This window comes from Protopterus annectens, chromosome 2.part2, assembly GCF_019279795.1.
Source record: "Protopterus annectens isolate FY-2018-M chromosome 2.part2, PAN1.0, whole genome shotgun sequence".
Taxonomy (NCBI): Eukaryota; Metazoa; Chordata; order Ceratodontiformes; family Protopteridae; genus Protopterus; species Protopterus annectens.
Window position 1 is genome coordinate 413,608,292 of NC_056730.1, and position 14,495 is coordinate 413,622,786.

Consider the following 14,495-nt stretch of genomic DNA (forward strand, 5'->3'; position numbering starts at 1 on the left):
TTCTCGGCTGGAGTGCCTTCTGTGTGGAGTCTGCATGCCCTCCCCGTGGTTGAGTGGCCTCCGAAAGACATGTGTGAATGGGCGTGCCTTTGCTGAAGGTTGGGCGTCAGGATGGCAACTCGGCACCATAAAATAAATCTACTGCCAATCATTAGCGGTCCAGAGTTCCGCTGTGGCAACCCCTAACTGGGAAAAGCCGAAAAGACAAACAACTGTGTATATGAATCTCTTTACTTCTTGTCAAGATGTGTATCTCCTTTCTTCATCTTTATAATGTCCCTTGTCTGTCTGATAATTTACTAGACAGCATCCCTTCACATAACTTTAAAACTCCTTTATTCAGGTTTATTTTTAACAATCCACAGAATGACCTACCAGTCCTCTTCCTTTTTCTGTACTGCATTCTTGATGCAAGGTGCAAACATCTGAGGTTTGCTTACCTAGACAATTCCAGTGAAGATGCACTTAATGAAATCATGCCTCTTACTGGTTTACTGCAGTGGTGCAGGTGAACTTGTGAGAAAAATGAAATTAGACCAGTCAGCAGTCGAAGCAGAGTAGCGTCTGCATGCAAGATGCTTACTTATGTTAAGTTGCTCACCTGAAGGCCACGTCAGTAGCATCTTGGTGAGGCCATATACTACTTGATTCAGGGTAGTTTCTTGACCTGTCACTAGCAAAAGTAGGGACAGATAGAATTAAAAACAAAAAAAATGTTTTCTGACATTTAGTGCAAATGATTAAAGCTCTGAGCTGTTAATCTGATTCCTATAGTCCTATAGGGTTTGATTCATTCCAGTGCCATTTTTGCATATTGGCATTGATAAGCTAGTCACTTAATGACACAATGCTCTTAGGTCACCCCAAAAGGGACACTTGTGTACAATAGGCTTACTGGGTAAAATGAAAAAAAAAAAAGCATAAGGCATTTATCTTTGTAAAGAATTGTTGGCGAAAGAGGACATGCAGATATGTCACGTTAAGTTTGAAATTGTTTGTCTTGTAAGGTGCATTGGGGTCAGCTCTGAACATAACTACTTCTGTAACTCTTGTAATAAAAGGTGTGTAGCTGTGTTACCCTCATAAAAGACTGTAGTGGTATTATTCTTATTGTAATGTAGAAAAGTGCTGTAAAAGAATGAGGTGTATCCAATATATTTATATTTTCCCCCACAGTGTTGCTTCGGGACACGCACCTAAACATGAAAGAAGCTGGTCCACTGAATTCAAGCACAGACTTCACAGATTCCCAGGACCTGGCAGAGGAATACATAGGAGAGGGGCTCGTGTTCTTCTTCCTATAAGGCCATCACAGCAGGACAACAACGGTAAGAGGCAAAAGCTACTGTGAGCCACATCCTTAGTTAAACTACATTTTACACTTTTGAAACTTGGTTTGCAGGTAAAATCATTTTCATGCATATGATCCTTGGACAGATTTTCAAGTAATTACGGACAGCATTAACAAAAGACATTAATGTGAAGGTAACGGAGTGTTCTGTTTTGTTTGTGTGCATTAATGAAGATGTTTATTATAATATTCATTGTTGCAGTCTATGTCTGAGGAAGATCCTGCCTGCAGATACCCTGATCACTGACTTAACTTCAAGAGCTCTACTTCCCCAAGAGACATTCGCCAATTCCCTCCAGTCAGATGTAAAGTCTTTGGAGAGGTATAAGATAGACATTAGCTGATGCCATCTTCAGATCTTTCTTGCCACAGCTTTTGTGCTGTTGCACGATTCTTAAGCAGCATCAACCCATTGGTCAACTGCTTTCAGAGGAAGGATTAAGTACCTCAGGAGATTTTTTTCCCTTTTTGTAACTGATATCCTAATGCCTGATAGTGGCTCTGAACTGGAGATAATTAAGAAAAACAATTGTATTGAATGTGGGGAAACAAATTCCTCAGAGTTTTTCATACCGTTTGCTTCTTCTTCCTTAAACTGGAACACAGTGTGGTCACTTGTATACACTGTGCTAGGTTCACCCTGAGGACATTTGGAAAGAGATCAAAATCTATCCAGGAGTATGCAGTTCAAGAAAGGAGATACATCTAGTCCTTTACTGCTGGGGCACCACACAAAGCCTCTGGGAGTGTCCAGAGTGCAACACATGGAAAAGTCACACAAGGAAAAATGTTGGTAGACTGAGGGCAGTCTGTCAGACGTAAACAGTTTCAAGAGGCCCAGTGACGTTAAATTCAGTCATGTGTTTTTACAGCCCCAACTTCAAAGTTTCCATGTCTGGTGTGACTGCTGTGCAAGCTGTTACACTTTTGATTGCTAATATATCCTCCCAGACTGAAACCATTAAATATCTGTCTGGCTTTGAGACCTGTTAGGGCCCCTGTTTTCAACACATGGTTTTATTAGCAAGGGTGAAGGAGGTATCCCCTTCATCTTAGTTTGTGTGAAGGTTTGCTTAAATATTATGGAGATCTTGGTCACCTACCCAAGAACTGTGGCCCTCAATAAATTTTTTTCTAGAGAAGCTGAGGCTTAAGCACCAAACCAGTGACTGCTAGTTTGCTACAGCATAGGACAAGTGGATCTCCTGTCCAGTGAACATCCCATCCGTCATCAGAAGAGTTTTTTCATTTGACCCTGGACTTTGAGGTTCCTTAAGTCCAGACAGCCAGCGTTGAAAATTCAGGGTGTAAGGGGTCCCATCTACATGAAGGAAGATTGATCCTCTTTTGGGTGATTCTAATACCCAGACCCAGAGGGGATTAGCTGGCTTATGTTGGCCAGATTTTTTTTACTCTTTTGTATGACTCTAGCATGAAGAATACCTTGCCCTCTGCTTCACCTTTAGAAGTTCTCTTTTGGGGGCATGCTCCATAACATAAAGGAGGCATTTTAGTGGGAGTCTTGGAGAATGTTGGACCCAACTCAGATATACCGCTTTAAGAGTCTGCCTGAGCTTAAGTCTTTCTCCATCTCTCGATGTCCTGGAGAATGCATTTTTCAAATGCATCTTTGGAGCCAGATTTCCACTCTCTGTTCCACAGAAATCAGACTGGTTCTTCTGGATCTAGAATTCCCACAGTTTTCCTTTGGTTGAGCCAGCAGTGGTGTCCCTGGATTCTGGCAAGGGATCCTCTTCATCTCTTTCCATAAATCCGTTTCCCAGTGCTGGAGAGTATGATTCTCAACTTCTTTGGGTCAAAAGGCTTATACTTCTACTACCTTGACATTCAGAATGTTATAATGCCAGACCCGTATATTCAGCTGCTAGTAAACTCTGCTGGAGAAGATGAGGTCCAATGTAGCAGGGGTCACAGACAAGTGTCTGACACAGGAGATGCTTGAAATGTGATGCAACAGCCTAGGACATCAGACATTAAAAAAATGCAGCTGCAAAGCAGTAAATGAATCATGCAGGGCAGCAGCAACAGGTTAAGCTTTACAGAGATGTATGGCTAAGGGTACAGATGCTTCCAGACCATTTGAAGGTGGAGCTCCTAAATGTACCACTGTAAGGATCTGCTTTTCAGACCTTTGCTGAAGTAGTCTTCAGAAGTTTGGAGGAAAAAGGAAAGACAATGCACTCCATGAAGCAGTTATTTTTTCACTCCTAGGCACCTGTGTTCTGCAGAAATTACCCAGACAAATCTTGACCTCTATATCTTGATCAAGATTATAGCAAAACAGGCAAGGGTAAGAAGTTACTGGTATAGGAAAAAATGTCGGGCAATCATGACTCAGCCTGGCTGCTCCTCCCTCCTCCTCAAAATACCACCCTAATCCTCCTTATTCTCAAACCCAGAGTTTTCTTATCTTCTGCTTCCTTGAGAGTAGCATGATTATCACAATTTGTCAAAAAATGGGAAAGCATAACTTATGTCCATTGGGTCCTAAAAATTCTGAAACAGGGATAAAAGCTGTAGTTCCAAAGCAGACCATAGTTTGAAGGTGCCCTTGCAGTACCAGAAAACCAAGTAGACCCTGGTTTTGCCCCTTTTAAAACAGGATTTTACTCAAGGATCTTTTTGGTGCCCAGAAAATAAAGGCACATGGAGACCTGTTTTGGACCTGTCAAGACTAAACACATTCCTGATTAACCCAAAATTCAGAATGCTGAACATCCAAAGCCTCCTACTTGCTTGTCCTGCAGACTTTTTTTTTTGGTCTTCCTGGACCTAAATGATGCCTGTCCACATATTCCAGTATTCATGGACCACATAAAGTTTCTATGATTCAAAACAGGAGGGTTCATTTCCAGTTTGCTTCTTTTTACTTTCTCTGCTGCATCCAGGATCTTTACAAAATGCCAAATGTAGGACAAAGGACATCTACATCTACTCATACCTGGATGACTGCCTCTAAAAAGTAGTCTCCTTGGAGGAGATTCGGAAGGCCTTGAACTTGATCCTTATGTTTTCAAGAGTTGAGTGTTTTTCTCAGCCTGGACAAGTGAAACGTGAGCCCAGTAAAGAGAGTATAATTTCTGGTGTCACTGTTGGACACTTAAAGAAGGTCTTCCTCCTTCAGGACAGTGTAGGTTCATAGATTAGTACTAGGCTAACTGCCCTTATGAGCCATTTTAAGCCTAGCCAATTGCCCCATGTGAGAATCAAACCATGCACCTTGTGTCTGTACGGTAAACACCTTAACCATTATACCAACCTCCCACCCAAATAATTACCTCTGCCATGTTTCGAACCCGATCCCATCACACCTGTCGCACACTGCATTAACCTGCCACTCCACACAACTCTCTCTCTCTCTCTGTAGATATATATATATATATATATATATATATAAATATATATATACACACACACACACACACACACATACACACACACACACACACACACGTTGAACCACTGTTTTCTACACTTTACTTTTCAGATTCTTTGGCATACTTCTGTCATATACTACCCCTGACACTCTGTGCCAGTTGGCTGCTGCCGCCCTGATTCTAGCTTTGACCTCCTCATTCAGACTTTCCTTCTCCTCAACTACCCCTCCAAGGTACCTAAAGCAGTTAACGTGTTTCACTATTTTCCCTTATATCTCATTTTTCAACTTCTGATTTCCCCGATTTGTTGCCATTATAACAATTTTATCTCTACTCAGTTTCATCTACTGTTCCTGCAGTTTTGCATTCTAAACCCCTGTACTTTGTTGATTCTGCTTGTTTGCATACATCAGCCTTGTTAATTTATTCCCTCTGACCTGTTTGCTGATGTTATCTATCACCAGTATGAATAGTAGTAGGCTCAGAGCTGAACCTGATGTACAGCCAATCCCACTGGGAACCTCTCAGAGACTGAATACTGTACTTGTGTCACTGGATCATGTACATAGCCTGCACTAAATTCTACCAATGTTTTTAGGACTTAGAACTATTGCAGGACTGCCAAAGTCAGCTTTCTTAGTAGCTTGTCATACACTTTTTTCAAATGTAATAATGCCGTGATGGATTCCTTCTTCATCTCAAGATTCTTCTCCACTATCTGTCTCACTGCAAACACTGGGTGAGTTGTGCTGCATCCTGACCTGAATCTGAACTGCTCATCTCCCATCTTACTTTCTACTACTATGTGTATATATTTTATCAGGCACTCTTTCCTGCACTTTCATGCAGTGTGATAGGAGTCTGATACCTCTGTACTGCCCACAGTTCAGAATGTCCCTATTGTTCTTGTACAGCAGCACTAGAATGCTTATTTTTCAGTCTCTCCAAATGGGAGCCATTTCTCCCTTAATTTACACAACATCTTGGATCATCATATGCAAGTAAACATTTTGGTCTCATAATTTCATGGTAGAAAGAAGCATCATTTCCTCTGTTGTTTTATTCATAGGATCATAGAAAGTTATTAGGCTATTGGCCCTGAGACCCCTACAAGTCTAGTCAAAATTTAGCCGATATTCCAACATGTTAGCACCCTATGCCACTGTCCAACAGGGACACAGGTGGAATTCCAGGGGTGTATTTTCTGTTCCCCATCCAGTTATCTAGGTTGTGCCTAAAAAGGGTTAATGAGGTACTCTGCTTTATGTTGAGTGGGAATTTATTCCAGAAAAGGGGGAGTCTGTGGGACACAAATCTGTCCCATTAAGTCCTATTGATGTCACAGACCAGGTTGAGGTTGTGCGTGTGGGTTACTTGAGTGGAGCTTGACTTGTGGATATGCAGCAGTCCCATCAGGGACTGAGATTGCTTTGTATACCAGACAGAGGTCACCTCTGAGGAGTCTGTATGAGACTGAATAGAGGGACAGAGATTTTAGCCTATCTGTGTAGGGTGGATGTTTGAGGCCCTGGATTCTCTGGGTGAGGAACCTCTGTGGTCTCTAAAACTGCTGCTTGTGCTTTGTGAGGTACATGCCAAAAGGGGCATTGTAGTCAATAATGGGTTCTCTCTTGATCCAAGATACATGAGAAAAGGATACAGTCAATGCAAGGGAGTTCCTCAGAATTCTGGGTTACATGGCATCCTGCATCCTTTTCATACTATTAGCAATCCTGTAGTTGAAGTGGCATCTCAGGTACAGATGCTGTCACCTTTTCCATTCGCTAGAAGCCCTCATCCAAAACATACCTTACATAACAAAATAACTCTAATGGTGGAAAATGCAGATACACCTCATTTTGGGGCTACTCTTCAGACTACCACAATCTATCTAGAAACCAACTATAGACACCTTGGACTCTGCCCTTAGGGTCCCATGTGAGATCCTGATAGCCCAGGTTAAACAAGACAAAAGCATGTGAAAGAAGCAGGTAAATGTGAAAGACATTATGGCTGTTAACTTAGCGTTAAGAGCATTCAAATACATTTTGATATTGGGGACCCTCTGAATCATTACAGACAACATTGTAGTCATAGTAAGAAATAAGGAGGGGCTTGCTCTTGCCTCCTGTGCAGATTAGCCATGCAGGCATAGAAAGATGTCCTGACTAAAGTCATGTTGCAGTATTCCTGACATATGGGTTGTCACGGCTGATGTCCAGCCGAGATACCAAAGCTTTACCTTCCCTAGGTCATACTTCCAAACCATGACCTCTGCTTAGATGCATTGTGGTGTGCAGCTGGACGTATGATCTTGGATTGTCAGACTGTCTCTCTGCCTGCCCAAATGCAAGTCGTACATCCATCAGACTGTAGTTTGATCATTGGTACCTTTGCTTCGATTGTTTGTGCAGGTAAGTACCCTGTTGGGGAACTTTCCTTTGTACTTGCACTATTTTGTTGAAAGTTGTTAGATGTCAGCTAGGAGGAGCAAGTGTGAGTGCATTAGGCAGATTCCGTACAAGGATGTGCATGCCAAGTGTTTTTTTTTTTTTTTTTTTTTTTATGCCTAGGCCCAGAACAGGATCCAGATCTTGCTCAGTCTGTCTGTTTGTTCCCGAAACTCAGGTTGAGGCTTTCCACTCTTAACACGTTTTTAGAGCCCCAGCATCTTAAACAATTGGCTCAGTCCAAGATGGCTGACTCCACATCCTTGGAATGATCATCTGCAGCCAAAGAAAAAAACTAGAGAGGCCTGAAATGTATCCACAGGCCAACATTTCTAACTCTAACATACCCAATGACATTCCAGAACCCATGGTATGTCAGGCTACTACTCAGTTGTCTGCTAGAGAGATCTCGTCGGAGACCAGTATAGCTCCTGAGACATTGCAGACTGCTGATAACATTATGGCACTGCATCTCATCATTTCTGAGGATAGCACGGCTTCCGTCATATTTTATTTAGGGGAAAAGATCCAAGACTTTGTAATAGAAGTCACCCCATCTCATCCAGGTGGATATCATGCCTAAAAAGAAGGAAAAAAATGGTGAGGCATGTGGCCTGTCCTTCAGCAGCTAGGGGAAAGGAGTGACTAGACTTCTCATCGTGGTTGTTCAAAGCTGTTATGTCTTTGAAACTTCCCTCCTTTGAATCTCTGCAACCTCAGGCTACTTCTCCAAAACTTACCCTGGTTTCATTCTTTTCTGTGGAAGAATAGAACTACAATTCTTGCCATTCTCCTGACTGTTCCTCTTAGCTGCATTCTCCAGGACAAATGTCCTCTGATGAAGAGGACCGTCTCTCACAGGATTCCCCTATTGAGAAAGCTTCCTTTGGAGAGGCTGTACAGAACATGATGAAACTCTATGAATTGCAATCCATGCAGATTCATGTTCAGAAGAGGTGTTATACCCTTTTGGAGATTTGTACTCCTTCCCTTTCTCCAGTCCTCTTCTCCTTGAGGCCTTCCAGGATTCCTTTCAGTCCAGCTCTTCTTCACCTGATTCAAAACTACCAGCTTCTAAAAGACCAGACAGGTTTTACAAGGGGCGTGATTACCTAAAATACATATACAATTATCCAGTGGCATACCCCTCTGCAGTGTCTCCCTCTTGAGGTAGCCCTCTGAGCTTCTGCCCACTGCTAGTGCCTTTCTTATGGACACCAGATTAGATGGAGAAAGAAGATTTGCATCTCCTTCTACCGTTGCCTTTAGGGCAATGTGCTATCAGACTCAAATAACTACTTACTTAATCTCTGTCCTGCATTCCTTAAAGTTATACTGCACCCTCCTACAGCTGAGTCTAAGCATCTAAGGAAGGGCTTACTATCGCAGGCCGCTCAAATTGCCAGGCACAGCATTAAGTGCACTTGCAGTGCTGTGGATGCTTCTTCTAAGGCAGCGACTTCTGGATCTGTTATTCACAGATATGCATGGCTTTACAGTCAGCCTATCCCTGAGGATTTCAAATCAAAAATTTTAGAACCTCCCTTGGGCAAAGACTTACCATTTGATCCACAGGCTGCAAGCATTTTCAAAATTCTTCATGACCAGGGTAAGGCAACGAAGGACTGCAGACAGATTCTACTCTTCTCAGTTCTTGGATACCATAGGAACTATCCACCTAAATCTCCGTCATTCATTAGAAGGGATCCCAGAGCAGATCAGAAACAAAGGGAAACCCCTAGGAAGAGGTACTCTTTTAAAACAACATAGGTAACCTCTATCAGAGAGGCCTGTCTTTGGAAGCAAAAATTCTGTGACTTCTCTGCAACATTGCACCCTTCGCCCTCAGTCCCATTACTCCTCTTTCACCAAAGACTGTTGCTGTCCCTTGCCAGGTGGAAAGTTATTAGTACAGACAGGTAGGTCCTCTCTCATCAAGAGCTGTTATGCCATGTCTTGAGAAAATATTCCCTCTCAGAAAGGCATGCCACAATCTCCTGAAAACCAACTAGGCCTTTTGGCCTCCATTATTCATGACCTCTTGAATCTGCACCATTGACCAAGTCTCAAAGGACTTCATGGAAAAAGGGTTTTATTCCTGGATTTTTCTGGTCCCAAGTAAATAGGGACAGTGGAGACCCATCAAAGACCTGTCTCTCCTAAACACTTACTTGAAGGTACCAGCCTTCAAAATGCTGTCTTCAGACTCTTCTGAATTTCATCCTCCCCAAGCTTTCTTAGTGTCACTAGTTCCAAAAGACACCTATACATACAGATTTGTCCTTCTTGCAGGAGATTCTGCAAGTTTTTTTCTCTGGCTTCCTGCTTTTTCATTTTACTGATCTGCCTTTTGGTCTTTCCACAGCTCCAGGAGTGTACACAAAGTGTCTAGCTCCAGTAGTATGTTTCTGTCACACTCAGAGAATCCAGATTTTTCCCTACCTGGATGACCTTTTCATCCAGGCGCTCTATCCAGAAATTCTTCTTCAGCATGTCCACTTCACCCTCTAATTTCTGACAGATCTGTTTTTCACTATAAACTACAAAAAAATCCCACATGGTCCCTGTGCAGAATCTGGTTTTCTGGGTTGCAGACAGGACACACAGAAAATGCATGGCTTCCTCCCCCAAGCTGAGAGTTCACAGCCTGTCCATTTTTCCCCAAAATCTCATCTCCGAAAGTTATTTCTCAACAAGTGAGATGCTAAGGACTTTTGGGGTTCATGACAACCACCATCCCTGTGCTCCCTCTGGTCAGACTTCATACGAGAAAATTTCATTGGTCTGAACCAAACAAACTTGACAAGAAAACCCAAAAAAGCTTGGTACCAGAGAAAAAAAATTATTTCACACACGTAAAGAGAAAACAAAATTTACGATAAAAAGGGATAAATACAATCCTTGAAAGTTGAAAGATGTACTCTTCTGTCCAGTATTACCAAACATCATCTGATAAGAAACAGATCATGTGACGAACTTTCATACTAAAAAAAATCATGTGGAAGTTTTTTTAAAAACCTAAAAGAGACACACTACCAAGCAGCAATTTACTAAAAGCAACCAAAAATGTATGAACATTATGTCCATAAAAAATAAGTATATATTATTATTAAAAAAAAAAATATATATATATATATATGTGTGTGTGTGTGTGTGTGTGTATATATATATATATATATATATATACATATATATATATATATACACACACACACACGTATGTGCATGTATGTGTATATACACAGGTATACATATACACGCAGTGTGTTAAAATAGTAGGTACAGACACTGGAAATTTGCAAATGTTGTAGAAGTAAAACATACAGTGAAATCCAGTAGTAGAATAAAATATATTCAGAAATTAATAAGTGAATACACGAGTCCTATATTAATGCAAGTATTGTTGATAATTAAAAGTACACACAAAATTCTTACTTACCATAAGCTTTCATTTTAAGAAGGCTCGTAATGGAAGTAATGTCATTAAGACCAGACAGTGTGGTGGCATTAAAAAAGATTTGCCACCACACTTCCTGTTCCAAAATAATCTTCCCGGGTCCCCCTCTCGCATCTTACTGAACATGCTGTAAAACTGAAAACTTAAATTCATGTTCGTGATTGGTGGACATGTGTTTATATAAGGCATTTGTAGATTTGCCTTTACTATACTAATACACAATACTACTACTTAACTAATCTCACTATATTTTCCCTGACTGATCTAAATAATTACTATTCCCTGGTTACTTAATAAACCAAGGCGAGATGAAATAGGTGAGTGATGCTTCTTTGTCAGCTTTCAAAAACAGATTGCCCCAAGAATTCCGTCTCCTATAGTATCAAAACATAATTTCAGTGCAGGATTATAGAATGACATCACATACATCTGGTCACCTGACTTCTAGCTCCCACACTACCCCCTTTACTAGAAAATGAACCAGAGTCTAGCACATATGTATCATAATACACACACACACACACGCGCACACACACACACACACACACACACACACACACCTTTGCTAGGATGTGGTACAGCATCTGGAAGCTACAAAATAATTTCAAAAACTTCCACCCTTCCAGGATAGCAATTAGTTCACCCCTAAGGACAAATACAGTAGGATTCCTAGTCCTGGTTTTAACAGACATTTTCTCTCTGGCTGCAATCAGAACTGTAAGATACAATCTTTATTGCCTAAACCAGGTAATTTAATGTCAGACTATTTCAGAGTTAGCTGCCCTGAGATGAAACTCTTCTCTTCCAGTATCCTCTGTTGCAATATATTCATCTCAACAGTTACAATACATTCTGACATACAGGTGCATTTCTTTTTCTGTCCAGCAGGACCCATTGTTTTTTTCTCAGCAGGATGTTTAGTACATTTTTAACACAAGCTGCTTTACAAATACGTTTTCAGCACAAGCGCCTGTAGAAATCAGTTTGCTCTACAAATGAGACACAGTTCTTTACAAAACTCCAGCTAGCTATGCCGGCATATGTTACAGATCCACTGCCCTACTTCTCCTGGCATAGCTGGCAGTACCTCACATCATCACACTAGCCAGCTGAGGGAGTATAATATAATTTGAAATCCTTCTTTTTTTTCCTTGTATGTTGACTTTATAAACTGAGACTCTCCAAAGCATGCCAATATTTCTTATAATCAAGGAGGGTTCTTCTCAGGATTGGTAAAGTGCAATCAGCATATAGTGCTACCTTATGACTGTAGCTGTAGTCAGGGTAATGCTATTCAGTGATGGGATATGACCTTAGTTTAAGAGGCCATAGGTTCTAATTATAAAGAAAAGAATAAAGGTGAAGGAAAGACAGAGCTGATTCATCCTCTTGGAGAAAGAAAATAGAGGGCACCCTGGTATCTAGTTTGATCCTAGTCATCTAACCCCATGTATATTTTCTGAAAAGCATGTGCGCAAGAGCCTGGGAAAGCCATATCCAGCACCAAAAAGATACTCCCAGCTAACCATATTGCCTTTACTAATTTCATACACATGTACATAGATGCGTTGTTTTAATTTTCGCTCAGTTTAACAGTGTAATATGCTGGGCATCTTACACACATGGCAATGAAAACAACACCTTACGTATGACAATTAAAATGACCTAAGATGCTTATATTTGTTACCAGCCTGTACACCTTTCCCACAAAAATACAGCAGTATTGCCCACACACGCCCCAGTTAGACATCTTGCCTGTGGTTTTCTGCATATAGTTAGACACATTGTCAAAGATATTTTTAAAATTGAAGGCTCTTTTATACACAGTCTTAGGACATTCCCCAAGTCTTTCATAAATGTCTTGATCACTGGTAATCAATTGCTAATTCTTTTCAATCAATTGCCAGTTCTTTTCAATGATTTCAGAAATATATTTACTATCCAAATTATAAGTTGTAATGTAGGATTGGGCATTATCGACTGTATTAGGAATATTGGAATCTATTTTATCATTCGATGTTGGCATAAAGCTCAGTGAAACTTGAGCTTGTTGCACTGTGTGATTTTCTGAAATAAGTGTATGCCCATTGGGGGGGGCACCCAGTTTTAATAATGGTACATAGAAGCCTGTATTCCTTTTATGTACAGCTTCATTTTTTACAGCAGTCACCAATTTCATGGGTTAGCCCCTATTAATAAACATGTGGTATATTAATGCACAAGGAGACATTTGTTCTTATGCTGTGCTGATTTGGTCAGAAAAAAGAATGAAACATGGCATGTCTGCAGCTAGTGGGGTTTGGCTTGATTGGATAATTAGTTTGCAGGTTTGTGATATTTTGCAGGCAGCCTAATAATTATGTACATCAGGCTTGATTTTAAACTCTGTTTCTAAAGTATAGCCAGACAGTCCACTTAAGTTGTACTGACGAGGTCAGAAAAAGGCCGAAACATTGCTACAGCTAGTGGGGTTTGGTTTTATTGGTCTGAATGTACCCATAAAGACTTGAAAAATTAAAAGTTATGGGCGTTCAGATGCCATGAGGCTGAAACACTGATGATAAATCCTTAAGAGGTAATTTGCATATATCTCATGGTCCTCCACTACAGGAGGTTTAAGGTATTACACAGTGAAGACTGTAGCTTGCCTGGGTCAGTTTTGGAGTTTTTACTGAACTCTTTAAGAAGGGGGGGGTGGTGTTGGTGTTGCGCATCACATTTAGCATTTATTCTTTTAAGGGATAGATGCATTTTAGCGATACTGGGAGCACTGGACTCTAATAGGCATCCAGCAAGTAAAGGAGTGAAATGCAAACTGTGGAGTTCGATTTCTGTAGCATTAGCATACCCTTCTGTAATAAAGTCTGTACCTTTTTCTTCTACTAATAGATGTCATACTTTTGCTGTCCTTAACTTCCAATATTATCTTTTCCCATTCCTCCATGGTAGGGATTTTTCTGTCCTTCATTGTTAGCATATTAGTTTCAGCACTGGAAGACCACTAAGTAAAATTGGGCTAGTTTTTTCTTTTTGTGTTTTTTTCCTGCCGTAGGTGCAAGTAGGAAAATAACTTGCACAAGTTAACTACTTTACAAACCTTTTTGTATGCAGGACTTTGTTTTGAAATTTCAGACTCCTGATTAAAAGATAAAGCAAGTCTAATTTCTTGCTTCACAGCATCTCCAGCATTCCATTGGTGCTGTCCTTTCTTTTTTGTGCATACAGATAATTGCCAAAAATTTCCAGCTAAAAGTAAATACTGGATTGATACTTGCCACAGATAATCTGGTGCCTTTTTGGATTCTTTGCTTCCCTTCCATCATTCTTCTACTCTTTAGTGGGGTGTGTAACCATCTAAGTTGTTTATACAATTTCTGTGACTGACCTATCTGACTTCAGTCTTAGTTATTTGGTAATTGGGGGGGGGGGTTGGTTCATCATAACCTTTGGGGATAGATCTGAGGCCTTGCATATGCTTATCAAACAGTACATCACCTTTGAAGAAACCTTCTCTTCATTGGGACTTCAGCTTCATAACTGACAGCCTTGTTCATCCTTCTTTTGAACTTGCTGGTTCAGAAGACCTGAAGTACTTCTTTTGAAAGCCACAGTTTTTGGAGGATGTTCACTGTACTTGCAGTACATTTGCCCTACAGGAAATAGGGAACTGCATATAAACATTGTAAAGAGACTTTTTGTTCTGTAGGACTAATACACATTTCCTCTCAAAAGGTGGTCTCAGACCTGTCCTACAAGTCAGTCCGTTCGCCACCTCATTTTTATTTCTTGTGCAAAATTACAAGGAAGGTGCCCTCCATACCCCCTTGATGTGCACCATT

At 40.8% G+C, this 14,495-nt stretch overlaps 1 protein-coding gene across 1 annotated transcript in view; it reads left to right on the top strand.

Annotated features, from left to right (window-relative positions):
• The window catches only part of LOC122795952 (transcription factor TFIIIB component B'' homolog), a 905,227-nt gene that overhangs the window by 272,803 nt on the left and 617,929 nt on the right, over nucleotides 1-14,495 (top strand). Inside the window, exon 5 of the mRNA XM_044064434.1 lies at nucleotides 1,177-1,328. Coding sequence (XP_043920369.1) covers nucleotides 1,177-1,328 — 152 coding nt within the window. The remainder of the gene's footprint in view (nucleotides 1-1,176; nucleotides 1,329-14,495) is intronic.